Genomic DNA, 14,535 nt, shown 5'->3' with positions numbered 1-14,535 from the left:
TAACAAGATTATTTCATTTACACGATGATACCGATTCATGGAAATAGTGTTCCAAAAATGAGAATTTCTGTATTCTGTTATAATGTAATAACCAAGGATTACTGCTTTTGAAAATGAAGCTCAAACCAGTACCTCTCCCGCATAGCTTTCCCACAAACAGGGCAGATCCATCTCCTGTCACCACCATGTGTGCAGCGGACGTGGCGTCGGAGATTGCCAGAATCGTTGAAGCTCCGGCCACAAATGTGGCATGGGAATGGGCCTAAAACATGATAAAACAAACTATGGAACAGATTTCATGTCAAATATAAATGTGGTCTCGGCAAATTACAGTCAGGATGGACGAGTGAGTTCCACATCAGGAAAAAAAAAAGAATATGCTAAGTATTAGTTTGCTCTTCAAATAACAGAATAGTTGCTTCATTTTGAAATCTACGAGGGTGATTCAAGGTTAATCTCCACTTTTTGTTCATTGACGTGAGGTATAAAAGAATGTCAGGTCACAGTTTGTTCAGTGGATACGTGTGTGCGTCATTGGTTGTTATCTTCATATGCGGGTTTCAGAAGGTGGAACAGAGTCCTCCCAGGTTTCGAAGTATCCACCTCCGTTTCAGTGAGGATCACAATTAATGGACCAAGGTGTGACGTTTTCTTTTTCTCGAGTTTTGTTCTGAGGGCTCTTCTCAGGGTCGTCACTGGGCCCCGGACAGCTTCCAACTGCAGTTATTTCGTCGTAATCGTCCCAGGGATGTTTTTTGTTTTTTTTGAAAGATCTCCATAAGGTTCTTCTTCATCATTCTTGTTTACCCAATTATCACGTACAGTTTTGGCACACTTCGGCTTTCAGGATCTTTGCACTGAATTTTTGAGATGTTGGTATTTGTTCATTTTCTTCATTTTTGCATTGCTGAGGCCAAAATCGCTGGGAACTGATACCTAAATTAGCAATGCCGTCTTTTCGGGGGTTTTTTGTATCCAAATATGATATCCGGTTACAGTGCTTGATTTTCTACCTCACATGTATGTGGCACGCACCACGGTCAAGATCAGATAATTTAGACTTCAGTAAACCATCAAGAACATTGATATTTATAGCCGTGATACCCTTGTGGGTATATTTATGATGAAAGAAGGTGTTAGTCATGGCAAGGTTGCGTCGTATGCAGAATTCAAAGGGGTCGCGAACCTTGTCGGTTGGATTTGCCAAAACAATGGTGATAAATAATTCCTCAAGTCACAGCACCCACTCATGCATTGAGGTCACACATTGGAACCCCTAGGAAGGGTTTCTTCAAATTGATGGTGAAGTACAGCCACCTCCTCCTTGGGACTCAAAGATTGGGTGCATAAATTCTCACAATGGTGAGGTATAAAGATTTTAATCACTGAAGTCATAAAGATCATCAGCATGAGGCTTGAGTTGGCAGCTTTCCAGCAAACACCGAGTTACTTATCGGTTTTCTGACGGATACTGCATCCTCCTTCAAGATGATTCTGAATTCCTGAGTAACAGGCATGTGGAAAGGTCGTTCCAATTTTGAGAATCACTTTGTCAGCCAAATGGCATTCACTCAGAGAAGCTACGTTAATTTATTTGTTAACTAGAGAGTTCATAGAACACCTTACCCCAAACAGTCTGGAGAAAAAGGACATGGGAAGGGTCTTTTAATCTCTTGATTTGCATTTTGTACCAAACAAGCAGCACAAGGCACTGCCATATAATTAGGGAAAGTACTGCTAAACAGGTTTTTTTAAAGTGCGAAGAAGGCAATTTGTGTTTGACAGTGCTCAAGGAAATACAATAAAGATTTTGAAGGTTGCAGGAAAAAAAAAAAACTATTTTTTGGAAGTTTAACTGCCATTGATGCACCATCTTTTACACGTTACATTAGTTATTCGTGCCTGTTGCTTGCCCTTTATGACATCCCTAAAAACAGTAATCTTCCAGTTTTTTATTATCTTCATTTCTTTTTGACAGGCACAGACGAGTTGAAGAAAAAGAATCCCTGACTCCTCTCTGTGCCTGCACGATTGGGATGAGATTCTGTACATTTTGCCAATTTCACAGCCAAAGTACTGCTAAACTGTAGGTCCATGTTCCGATTCGTGTTCTACAGTAATCAAGAAATACCATTTGATCGAAAATCAGGTACTTCCTCGATCATCGACTGACATCTGCAGAGACAGACAAAGTGAACCGATTGCTTAACCCTGCTTTTCACTTCGTTCGCACAAGGTAATAACTGCAGATCTTCTCCGTTTAGTCACACGATGAACTAGAACGGCACTCGGTAGAGCGCATACCTCATCCAGGCTGAGCGGTTTACATTTTGTATCCCATTGATCGGCCGTATCTGGATCGGAACCAAAATCGAATCGGCTTGTTCTGGTCACCTAACTTACTCACCCACCTCGTTTTGTCACAAGTCGTCCACAACTTTTTGAAATATCATACTATATTTAGTTTTTGGCCCCATCTCTCAATGATGAAGAATCACTTGGAAAAATAAAAAATTCGAGTGTCCAGATCAAGATTCGGATCGTCACCAAAATCGATTCGTCTCCTCACACAACCCAACCTATCCACCAAGTTTTGCCCGAATCCGCCCACAACTTTACGAGATATCGTGTTATATATCATTTTGAGACCCATCACTCAATGGTGAATAATCACTTAAATTCTAGCATCAAGATCTGTGTACTGGATCTTCACCAAAATCGAATCATTTCGTCCTTGTCACACACCAAACCTCTCCACCAAATTTCGTCAGAATCCGTGCACAACTTTTTTGAGATATCCTGTTCACAGACAAACAAAGACAGACACACAGAGACAGACGGGGGGGGGGGGGGGGGGTGAAAACACAACCTCCGTCCACCTTCGGTGGCAGAGGTAGTAATTTTCTCAGGAGTCGAGCAGTGTGCATACATTCTGTCAGGCCTGGCCAACCAGTGCGTGAAAGACTTCCAAGGTTAAAAATAATAATAATTCTCCCTCGGCTGATCCCATGAGAAGGTGGGATTAATTAGGACTATAGAGGAAGACATAATTTACATCCATGTATATCAACATTTATATTGACACAAAAATACAAAATAAACCTTGATGCAGTTCTTACAGCATTAGCTTTGGCCAAAAATATGCAAGCCTATCTCCATTGTTCAATAAGAAGGGGGAAAGAAACCAAATTCTCATCCAAACCATTCAACCATGCCTCTTACCAAGATGTGCCTTCTCCTGATGTTTGAGCCTTGTAAAGCGGGAGCGGAACGATTGCCCACATTGTGCACAAGCATATGGAGTGTGTGTCGTGTGGAGAACCTCGTGCTCAACCAGGTGTGCACGCCGCTGGAATGACTTTCCACACACCTGCGCACACAAAATGCATTACAAGGAAGTTTTCGAATATCTTTGTTTCGCAAAAAAGGTACACACCGACGCGACGACAGCACAGGCCCATCGTGCATCTGTATTATCATACTCATGGAACTTAACGCTTCACTCGAAAGCACTCGCAGCAAGCACACCATCCAGAGATGAGAGAATGTGAACCATCAATGAGGATATGGATTCAGAAAAAGGAAATAAAGAGAAAATAAGTGTTCTACCTTGCAAGTCCAAGAACAACGTTCCTGACTTCTTCTTTGTCGTTGACCCTTGCGAACCCCAACAACACGATCTGAGACCGACCCGCATGCCTCCTGTTGAGCCCCGACACATTTTGGATTTCTTCTCGTTTTCTTATTTTCCACCTCAACTGCGTCGGATTTCAATCCAGACAAGACTGCGTCACATCCCTCCGTCTCACCATCTTTGGAACCTTGTCCCACTTCCATTTCACCACCGTGTCCGTTGCACGGACGATGACACAGTCGTCTCGTATTATGACGCCTGGCCGACTGCACGTGGGCCGTCGTGATGGACAATTCATTGTCAGAGTCAGGCCAATAGCGTGGAGGTGGTCCAGGCCACTGACGGTGAGGAACGCCGTCTGTTGATGAGGATGATGCGTGCATCTGTGCAACATGATTTTCCAGTGACTTGCGGTACACAAAAGCTCTCCCACAAGCCTCGCACCGCCAACGAATCTCTGACAAATTTGGACGTCGATCCTTTGCACGCTCATTGGAAGGCTCGCCTCCTTCGCTGCAGCTCTCTTTTGCTTGGACATTGTCTGTGTCACCACCATTTTCCACATCTTGCGTTTCATTTTCTTTCTTTATAATCATCACATCACCCTCCTCCTTCAATCCTTCCTCAATAATAACTTCCTCAAGTGCGTCATCGTCTCGGCCACTGCCGAGGTGTTTTTCGTCGACATTGCTCGCCATGCTTTCCAAAAACGTCCAGCTCCCACCATCTCCACCTCCTTGGTCATATCCAAACCCTCCACCAACCGCTGACATACCCAGGCGACCTGCTAAGCTCAAAGCTTCACCAACCACACCTTCATCTTGAACCTCCCCAGTATAAACAAGGTCCAACAAACCACCTAAAGCCTCTGCCTGCCCATCATACGACTTCTCTTGTAGCCCAGTGAGTGTGGTCGTCTCAACGTCCTCAAAGTTTTGGCCGGTGATGTTTTCATTCGATGGCATCGTCGTCGCAGCTTTACAATCGTCGCTACCATTGCGATAAACTTCTCCACCCATGATCACATCCTCCAGTCTCACGGTCAGCTCTGCAGGATGGGCCGTTAAGTAAGAGCCGAGGACGGGGCAAGCCGCTGCCAGGACTGCACGGTGTGCTGGAAAGGCTTTGACGTGCCCATCGGACTCTTCGGAGACCCGAGAGCCGGTTACCAATGTGACATCACAATGGTGCCCTGCACCTCTTCTGTCAGAGTCCAACCACTCAAGAAGACGGCCACCCCAAGCACCAAGTGCGGCAACACGCTCTGGATCTTTATCTGCCAAGGTCTCCTCTCCTTGCCACCCCTCTGCCATCAGTCTCAAGAGAGCCTGGTGTTGGCTCAGTGGTTAGGGTGGCGGCTTGGGATCCTAGGGTCCCGAAGTGGTTAGGGTGGCGGCTTGGGATCCTAGGATCCCGAAGTGGTTATGGTGGCTGCTTGGGATCCTAGGGTCCTGAAGTAGTTCGGGTGGCGGCTTGGGATCCAAGGGTCCTGAAGTGGTTAGGGTGGTGGCTCGGGATCCTGGGATCCTGAGTTCAAGCCCCGTCGGCCGCTGAATTAATACCAGGTGGGGTTGACTCAGCCTGTCATCATTCCGAGGTCGGCGAAATGAGTACCAGTTCCAGTGTTTGTACCGGTAGAGGGGCACTGCATCAGCGACACAGTCGCGCTTCAATAAATGATAGCTTCCCCGGCAGCTAAGCTGCCATACGACTACCACCACCAATCTCAAAAACACTTCCGGAAGGTTTTAGTCTCTTTGTCACACACACACATTGCATTTAGTTGAATTTTTTTTTTAATTAAAACCTTATGAACACCTTCCGAAAGTGATCGACGCACCAGTCAATGAGAGTATGGAAACATTTTTCAACCAATCGTTGAAAATACCTCTAAACTCCCCCACATCGGGGGGAACAGCGACTTACGACCTTGGCTCAAAACTGTGTCACAGAAAACGATTCCCCACAGACACGAACCTGCGAATCTGAAACCAAAAATTACTCAAAACGGATGTCTGCCGAGGTCAAAAAAAAAAAAATTAATTAATAACTCGATGCACCAAATATATATCAGATCGATAAATCTGACAACCCCTTCAAAGGCCCCCAATCAAAAGTAACCGATAAGTCGCCAATTCGAAAATGCCGATTCGACGATCCTCTTCCGGTGCCGATTGTGACCAATGAAAAACTTGCCATTCCTGGTGCACCAACAGTGTATTATAGTAGGACAGGCCTTTTGCCGATCGCCGAACACGTTTTCAATTATCAATGAATATGCAGTAGTTCAATACCGGAAGGACCTGAGAGGGATGAAGGGACGAGTCGAGCGAATAGAGTGTTGATATACATCTCCGTACGCAACGCTTACTGCGAAGGGCAGGAAGACGATAATAATACTGGTGCGTGTTCACAACATTAACGGTACAACGAAAACATTTGCTTCACATGTATTTGGCAACACCACATTGTTTTGCAAATATTATTCACTTTCTCCTCATTATATCCCTCTTTTTTTTTTAGTGATAATCAAATTTATCAAATCAAGATTAATGATAATCAAAACGGGGACTAAATACATGAGCAAATACGGCAAGTTGAAGGCGACAAGAACACCAGTTGGGAGGAATCTTAAGCGGGGGGGGGGGGGGTTGTTGTTTTCTTTAACCCTTTGCGTGCTGTGGTCGCAGATTTGCGATGAGATAAAAAAAAAATGGAAACAATTTTTTTTTGTTTTCATTTTGGTTATTTCATCCAACTTGACACCAAGTTGTGGGGTTTTTTTTCCCTTTTTTTTTTTTTGCAAATACGAATCTGGCAGCCATGAGCACACAACAGCCAGAGTCCTTATTAGATCAGTTACATCGGTAAGTACGTGTTTCTAGTTAGGGTTCCGTCCCTTGTCTTATGGGAATTAAGTGTACGTGTTCCTGTGGATTATTTTATAGTTAGGATTTTTACATCACTTACAACAACGCCCATCTTCGCTTTCACAACAACACTTTGCTCGCTGGCGAGCAAGTGTGGGCGGGGTTTAACATGGGCATGGCGTCCCTCTGGCCAATTGGCAAGGAGGGGCGTCTCACCCGTCCCGTCCCCCACTCAAGACCATCGCCATTACGCACGTGGTCAGAGGTGAGGAGGTGGGCGGAGCTACAAACGCCTCCGATCGGGACTCCACCCAGAAGGGTGGGAGTTGCCCCGCCTACCGTGGGCCTGTCCAATGGGAGACGGCCAGGGAATCGCGTGATGGGTCCGACCAATCAGGAGGCAAGTGGCTAGAGGAAGAAGCCCCTCCCTCCAAAAGAAAAGGCGTGGTTGTGGGGTCGAGCGTGGAGAGTTTTGCGTCCCGTGTGTCTCGAAGCGCGTCTGTCTGGGTCTGCGGCGGACTGCATCCCGCGCATCGGAGGTGTCTTGTCTGGGCATTACAGATGTGATCATGTGAGCGGTTGACCATTTTTCATCAAGGGAGATCACCTCGTCTCGCCTTCTCTGGGTTCAGCTCCCCTGGTCCGTGCTTTTGGTGACTGGAGCTCCGGGAGGGTGTGGACGACTAGCCGCGCGCTCGCGGCCAGGTAGCCAGCCGTTCTGACTCCCAGCTAAACTATCCTCCTCGGCTGGAGAGCCGAATAAAGACCGGCGGGCCCATTTCTTTTTTGGGTGTGCGTGTCTGTGTTCGGGCCTGTCTTGTCAAAGTGGAATTGTTAAGTGCTTTCACTGTACATTATTTACATTTCTTATTCGGATAACTCTGCTCTTTTTGTGTTCCCTTCCCCCCATTGTAAATAAATCCCCTCTTGTTGAATGTCCCAGCTCGTCCTTGTCCTTTCTACCATTGGTTTGCCACGCCGTGAACGGGACTTAGGAGGTCTCATTGCTGCCGTAATCGTGCGATCGGCCCGGCAGGATTCTGGTACTCTCCGCTCGGGGTACGACTCGGATCCGGCTCGGTAACGGCCCGGATGGCGCAGATCCTGCCGAGGGTGAATTTCCCCGGTAGTTTGGACGACGTGGGTAATTAGGTATATTGAAATTGGCAATTAACCCTATCCCACGTGGTCGACCTATTGGTGATCTTCGGTCCGATAAGGGATCCGTGACCTTTCGGATTTATCTGAACGGTACGACCTAAATTCCGGGTGTTCGGTGGAGCCGACTCTACTGCTCCATCTAGCGGTCGCTGCTCGCCACCGATACCCGGCCCCCCAACTCGAAATTCACATCCCAATGAAAAACAAATAATTCATTAAACAGCAGGGAACCATGCAGCCTTAAACAATGCAGCAACGCAAACGGTTAACCAAACGTGGGTAAAACACTATTCGATATGTTAACTAATCAGTCATGACAAGGAGGTTCCAAGTTAGACAACATACATTCAAAACAGAACATTTCTCAAGCAAAGAACATTTCTGTATGTCGCTCAACAGACACTAAGCAATGTGATGGATTGCAAGGCACGAGTCCATTATTATTCCGCTGCACGAAACGTTCACACATCTCTGGCTCCGTTAACACGTCCCATCCCTCAGGTCCCATCCCACGTGGACCTCCCCGTTGCATCATCTTCCTCACAATCTCTCAACATCCGGCAATGAAACAACAACAAGAACAACAACATATTTGGAAAGAATATAACAACAATTTATCAAAGTTTTATTACTTACGAAATCTAAAGATTTCGTAAGTATTAGTATATTGATGACTTCCGTTTCTGTTTGTTTGTTTGTTACTTACGAAATCTAAAGATTTCGTAAGTATATTGATGACTTCCGTTTCTGTTTGTTTGTTTGTTTGTTTGTTTGTTTGTTTGTAGGCACGATAACTCGAGAACGGAAGAAGCTACCAATGTCAAATTACACCACGTGATTCAGGAGGGTGATGGCTAGTGCTGATTAGATTTTGGTTAAAATCGGTCAAAGGTCAAGGTCACAGTGAGGTCAAACATAATTCCGTAAATTCATGTGGAGAAATGGAGTATTTTTGCTTCGCTCAACGTTACGGGTTCGTTTTAACTTCGATTTTAATTTTGTCTTCGGTTTTTGGGATCGCTTAGGACGCTTAAAACTCGGGTGTCAAAATTCTGGAACAGCGATGAATAACTGATATATATATAATAAATAATAAGTCTTTTATCAGATTCTTGTGAAAAGTAATACACCTATTATCTGGCATATCCTGCTGGTACTGAATCACTTTTTAAAAAATAAAAACAAAAAATGGAATTTTTATAAGAAATCTCGTTTTTGTCTCGGACTCATCTGCAAACCACAGTGTAAAATCGTAGACCACAATGAATTCAGAATTCAAGCTCCCCTTGGGCTTCTGACTGATTCATGCTTTTATTAGACAAGGTCAGAGGTCAAGTTGACGATTTCATAAGTACCAGTCTATGACTGCTTGTTTACTGTTTTTTCCTTTCCAGTTGTCACCTGTGATGCGTGACATCACATTTACTGGAAATGGCGTCCCCACAATGAAGAGCAGTGTTTCCTGCTTTATCGAGACCAAGTGATGATAAATGGTGACGAATGCGATAAGATGACCTTGTTAAATCTTGATGATGAAACTTTGAGAAATGTTCCTTCATTCACGAGTAGCAAAGCTCATGACATCACCCAGCCAATAGTCAGACAAGTGGTACCTTACATATGGGATGGAGATCGTCACAGATCTGTCACTCTGTGTATGAATCCAAGTGGAATGGAAGCTAAACATTGCGTTTTTGAAATTATTCGGAGTTTCCATCCAATACGGGGTTTCACGACACGAAAACAGGTCCGTGGGTTTATAGAAAGAAAATGGGTCAAACCAAGCAAAATACGGGTCACTTGCAATGTCAGCCATAAGCCCCTGTTTTGGACTAAGTCCAACAGGAGCTTATACGCTCAGGTGGCATCAAAATGTGAAAACTTTGTAGGGGGGTGGATACTTTTGCAGGCCAATGTAAATATGGAGGTATTAGTGATGGTAAAGTGTATATAAATGAAATATTTCAAGGTAGCAGGTTGGTCGTGTTGATGGTAAACTCGAGAAGTAATCAATACAATGTGATGGTTGGTAATGCAAATGGTAAAGTGCATAAAATAAATCACTGAAGGTGGTATGCAGCTTTCAGAAGGGTAGAAGATGTATCAACGACTGTGTGTGTGTGTGTGTGTGTGTGTGTGTGTGTGTGTGTGTGTGTGTGTGTGTGTGTGTGTGTGTGTGTGTGTGTGTGTGTGTGTGTGTGTGTGTGTGTGTGTGTGTGTGTGTGTGTCGTAACTCCAAAACCATGAAACCTAGCATCCTGAAACTTTGCAGACAGACAAAGGGAAATCCAAGGGAGTGCATGAGTGAAAATTGGGTGTTTGGTTTGATTGAAATACCCCTTTTGAAGATAATTAACAGCCTTATTTAGTTAATTAACATCCTTCCGGTTCTGGGTTTGCAGCAACGGCTGTTGTCTTAAATTTAAAGGAAAAAAAAAAAAAAAACGACCTCTCCCTGCATACCCACGAATCCCGTTCTTCTCCTTCTCCTCCTTCTCCTCCTCCTTCTCCTCCTTCTCCTCCTCCTTCTCCTCCTCCTCCTTCTCCTTCTCACACCATCTTTCTTATACTTGAGCTGACCCACTCTCACCATTACATTCACGATTTTTTTCCAACAACCCTCCATTCCCGAATCTTACCAAATCTTCAAAAATCCATCAAAAAGAATAATTTTCCTTGTGTCCTTTCCATCTCCACACCTCCCATAACCACGTGATCTGTTTCCACCCCCCGCGTTTACCGATCCAAATTTACCATTCACCTCACGATGTTTTCTACAACCTTTACATGACTTAATCTGATGAAAACTCTCTCAAAAAAAAAATAATAATAACAACAATCTCTTATAATGGTTCATCTTCCTCTTTCACACGTGTGGTTCTCATTACTGTATCATAATGCACGACTCTTCTTCTATTTCAACAGACTGCTCTCAATTCGACCTTTCCTTCATACCTTGTCGAAAAAAAATCCAACTGTTACAGTGTTTCTTCTCTCCATTCTCTTAATTTGCCTTTATTGCATCAATCAAGAAATGTCTTTAATTGCATCTCTGACCTAAAAAAAAAATTTAAAACCCGTTTCCTATGAATGTTCACTTTCCATCAACCATTCTTTTTTTCCAACTACAGTGCCAACTCACCGCTCCCTCTCAAAGCAACCATCACACTCTTCTCCCTCCAAGCTTCCCCCTCACCTTTCTCCCTCAACTCTCTCCACTCACCCTTCTCCCACCATTCACCCCCCTCACTGACCCTTCTCAAGGTTGCCCCCCCCTCACATCCACAAAGCTGCTTCCTTCCCCTGCCCTCTCGGCTCCATCTCATCATTTCAAATCCTCAACTGCCTTCTGCCCCCCTGTCCCCCAGCACCACAGAGCCTTTTCTCCTCCTCATCCGGCCCTCTCCCCGAGCTATTCTACAACCCCCCACACTCTTTCAATAACCCTCCTTACCTCCCCCCTCCTCCCTTGTCCTATCCTCCCCCTCCCCTCCCATCCCTTGCACCCAAAGCCTCCTCCCCTCCCTCTTCATTGACAGTGTGAACCTCAAATACCCGGGGTCTTCGCTCAAACCTTACAGATCTTTCCATACAGGTTGCCACTGACAAACGAGACATAATCTGCCGAACAGAAACCTTCCTCTCTCAGGATGTCTCTGACTCCCAAGTATCTCTCCCTGGTTACTCCCTCCTCCGGAATGACAGACCTGAGCCTCGTCCTGGTCGAGGAGTTGCTCTCTTCATCAAAGACTCCTCACTCTCCATGCACTGCCCTCACTCTGCCACACTCCAGGAATACCTCTGGCTATGGCTTCCCCTCCACTCCCACCTCATGTTTATATGTGTATTTTACTGTCCACCAAACGTTGATGACTCCATTTACACCTCAATATCTAAAAACATGGAACAACCTCTATCTTCTCATACGAACTCTCTCTTCCTCGTATGTGGTGACTTCAATTGTCATCATGTCAGTTGGCTAGGTTTGGGGACCTCTCTCACCTGTCATGGCACTTCTGCAACTCATTGGGACTGACTCAATCGATCAATTTCCCGACCCGGATCTCAACCAATGTTACTCCATCTCTTCAGGATCTGATTTTGACAAATTTCCCTGAAAATATCTGCTGTTCTTCCTCCGCTCCAATCGGTTCTTCTGACCACGTCATTGTCAAAGTGGACATCTCTCTGGCTGTTATCAGAGAACCACCTCAGCGCCGACGAGTCTGGCATTTCACTCAAGCCGACTGGCAGGGTCTCCAAGCAGCCATCAAACTTACAGACTGGTCTCCCATCGCTACTTTCTCCAACATCAACGCATCCTGGGAATTCTTTCAAAGAAACTTGCTCTCCCTCATGCACAGATTTATCCCCTCTCGTCTTCAGTTGTCTTACCCTTCCTCCTGCCCTTGGTTCACTGAAGCTTGTGGTGAGGCAGTTGTCCTGAAACAACTTGCCTTTGCCTCATGGAAAGCAAACCCAACTGAGGGTAATCTCAGTTCCTTCCATAAAGCTCGTAACAAGTGTGCATCCCCCCTCAGGAGAGCCAGAAAACAACATCTAAGCTCAGGCTCAGGTCTGAACTCTCAAACTTCACTCCCTCCTCCAAATCCTGATGGCGTCTAATCAAATCTGTTACTGGTGTACGTTTCCCCTCCATCCCCTCCATTCCCTCAAATGGCCACACTGCTGATACCGCACGTGAAAAGGCTGAATGTTTAAACTCAGTGTTTGCATCGAAATCTTGTGTCCGAAACCCATCGCTTTCTTTACCCACCTTACCCAGTCGCACACAACTGTCCCTGGACTCCGTGTCCTTTTCTCCTTACAAAGTGGAGAGCTTGCTGTCAAACCTAGATTCAGTTTCTGCAACCGGTCCAGACGGCATCAGCCCACGTGTCCTAAAAACCTGCTCCACTGCTCTTGCTCACCATCTCTGTTCTATTCATCCTCTCATTTGCTCAAGGTCATGTGCCATCTGCTTGGAAATCAGCAAACATTACTGCCCTGCACAAAAAAGTGCATAAACAGATCCCTGCAACTACAGACCAATCAGCCTTCTCCCAATCATCAGCAAGGTTATGGAATCTTTAATCGCTTCAGACATTGAATCCTTCCTCTTCTCCAATGGCTTGATTTCCAATCATCAATTTGGTTTCAGACCAGGTCAGTACACCCTGGATATGTTGCTTCTGCTCTCCCAACAATGGATGGAGGTCCTCAATGGCAGACAGGAAATCGGAGCCATATCCCTGGACATATCACGTGCTTTTGACACAGTCTGGCAATCTGCCCTGCTCACCAAACTCTCTTCCTATGGTATCCAAGGCCATCTCCCCTCGGTACTCATGGCTCGCAGACTTCTTCTCCTGTCGCAGCCAACGTGTGGCCCTAAATGGAGTTCTTTCATCCCCTCTTCCTGGCCAGGCTGGAGTTCCTCAAGGTAGCGTTCTGGGCCCTGTTCTTTTTCTGGTTTCCATCAAAGATCTCTCCGACTCTCTGGATAATCCTCTTTATCTCTTTGCTGATGACTCCACCCTCTGCCATACCATCTGTCATCCCTCAGACCGGCAAGCAGCAGCTTCTTTGCTGTCTGCCGATCTGGGTAAAATCACAAACTGGTCCAACATGTGGAACATCTTTTTCAATCCGGGCAAATCTCACACTCTCACTATTTTTTCTCCGAAAAGACCATTTGGAACCCCCGCCCCCTCCCCCCCCATCCACTTTCTGAACAATCCTCTGGAAGAAGTCCTTTCTTTCAAGCTCCTGGGTCTCACTATATACCATGATCTTTCCTGGGAAAGCCACATTTCCAACCTGGCCTCCAAAGCCAGTCACCGACTGAGAATCCTCCGTCGTGCAAAGTCCTTCCTCGGCCCACCTGAGCTCCTGACCACATTCAAAGTATGTATGACGTCCTCAACTGCCTTCTGCCCCCCTCTCCCCCAGCACCACAGAGCCTTTTCTCCTCCTCATTTCATCAGCTTTCGTCCGCAGCCTGATGGAGTACTGCTCTCCCCTCTCCCCTCGGCTTCACGCTGTGGAAACCAAGGCATTTCGGATCATTTACATCTTCCGCAATGAGGCTGAGTCTTTAGGCCTCTCACTCTTTCACCGCAGGCAGGTCGGTGGTCTTTCTATCTTTTACCGTCTCCTCTCCGGTCTCGCCCCCCTTCTCTGTCTGCGATTTGGGGCCACCATATTTCCGCAGGGCACTCAAGGTCTGCCAACAACTCCCTTCTGGTAAAACTACTAAAATCACGAATCGCTGCTCACTTTCACTCTTTCATTCCTCTTTTTTCCCCACCTTTGGAATAAACTCCCTCACTCTGTTCAATCCCATTCTTCCCTCCAGGCCTTCAAAACAGCTGTTCACCACCACCTATCATCCCCCATTCAAATCCTTGATCTTTTCTATCCCCATTAATCCACCCCAAGCCCACCTCCTTCAAATTCCCTGCTTTCCTTCCTGAAGGTCCCTGTAATGTCCATCTTGTATACCCCATGTTCCCCGCCCCATCCCTCTCCCTTCCACAGATCTCCGAATATCTCTGTTCCCCACTGTTTTGTCCTTCCCCCGCCCCTCTTGTCTCATGCCCCCCCTTGCTGTGCGTTCTGTGTTCGCTCTCATACAAGCCTTGACAATGTATACAAAAATAATAATAATATTCAATAAAGCCACGAACGCTGGCGTCCCTGGGCGTTTACAAGCATTTTATTGTACCTAGTGACTCGTAGCTGCGATGAACAGGCATTTGATAATATGAGTGAGGAAAGTGGAAAAAAAAAAAAAAAAAAAAAACTTTGTCCAAGAAATCATTGCAGCCTTGTTCCAAGTCAAGGCATGTTGAGCAGGTCAAAAAACTT

The 14,535-nt window shown here is 45.8% G+C and overlaps 2 protein-coding genes across 3 annotated transcripts in view; one reads left to right on the top strand and one right to left on the bottom strand.

Moving 5' to 3' along the window:
* The window catches only part of LOC147031806 (uncharacterized), a 40,030-nt gene extending 34,229 nt beyond the window's left edge, over positions 1–5,801 (bottom strand). Inside the window, exons 1-3 of the mRNA XM_085867754.1 lie at positions 3,610–5,801; positions 3,223–3,370; positions 133–262 (exon numbers count right to left, since the gene is read on the bottom strand). Coding sequence (XP_085723880.1) covers positions 133–262; positions 3,223–3,370; positions 3,610–4,947 — 1,616 coding nt within the window. The 5' untranslated portion in view covers positions 4,948–5,801. The remainder of the gene's footprint in view (positions 1–132; positions 263–3,222; positions 3,371–3,609) is intronic.
* A 62-nt stretch (positions 5,802–5,863) lies between these two features.
* The window catches only part of KLHL24 (kelch like family member 24), a 59,305-nt gene continuing 50,633 nt past the window's right edge, over positions 5,864–14,535 (top strand). Inside the window, exon 1 of one of the 2 annotated variants that reach the window (XM_085867768.1) lies at positions 5,864–6,036. The gene's annotated coding sequence lies outside the window, so the exon portion shown is untranslated. Of the gene's footprint in view, positions 6,037–6,469; positions 7,210–14,535 lie in introns of those variants that run through there. The other variant, XM_085867762.1, reaches the window with a different exon arrangement.

This window comes from Eptatretus burgeri, chromosome 2 (genome assembly GCF_056783735.1).
Source record: "Eptatretus burgeri isolate ZD-2024b chromosome 2, Ebu_testis_v1, whole genome shotgun sequence".
Lineage (NCBI taxonomy): Eukaryota > Metazoa > Chordata > Myxini > Myxiniformes > Myxinidae > Eptatretus > Eptatretus burgeri.
The sequence above is the reverse complement of the archived record's forward strand: the minus strand, read 5'-3'. Positions and strand labels throughout refer to the sequence as shown.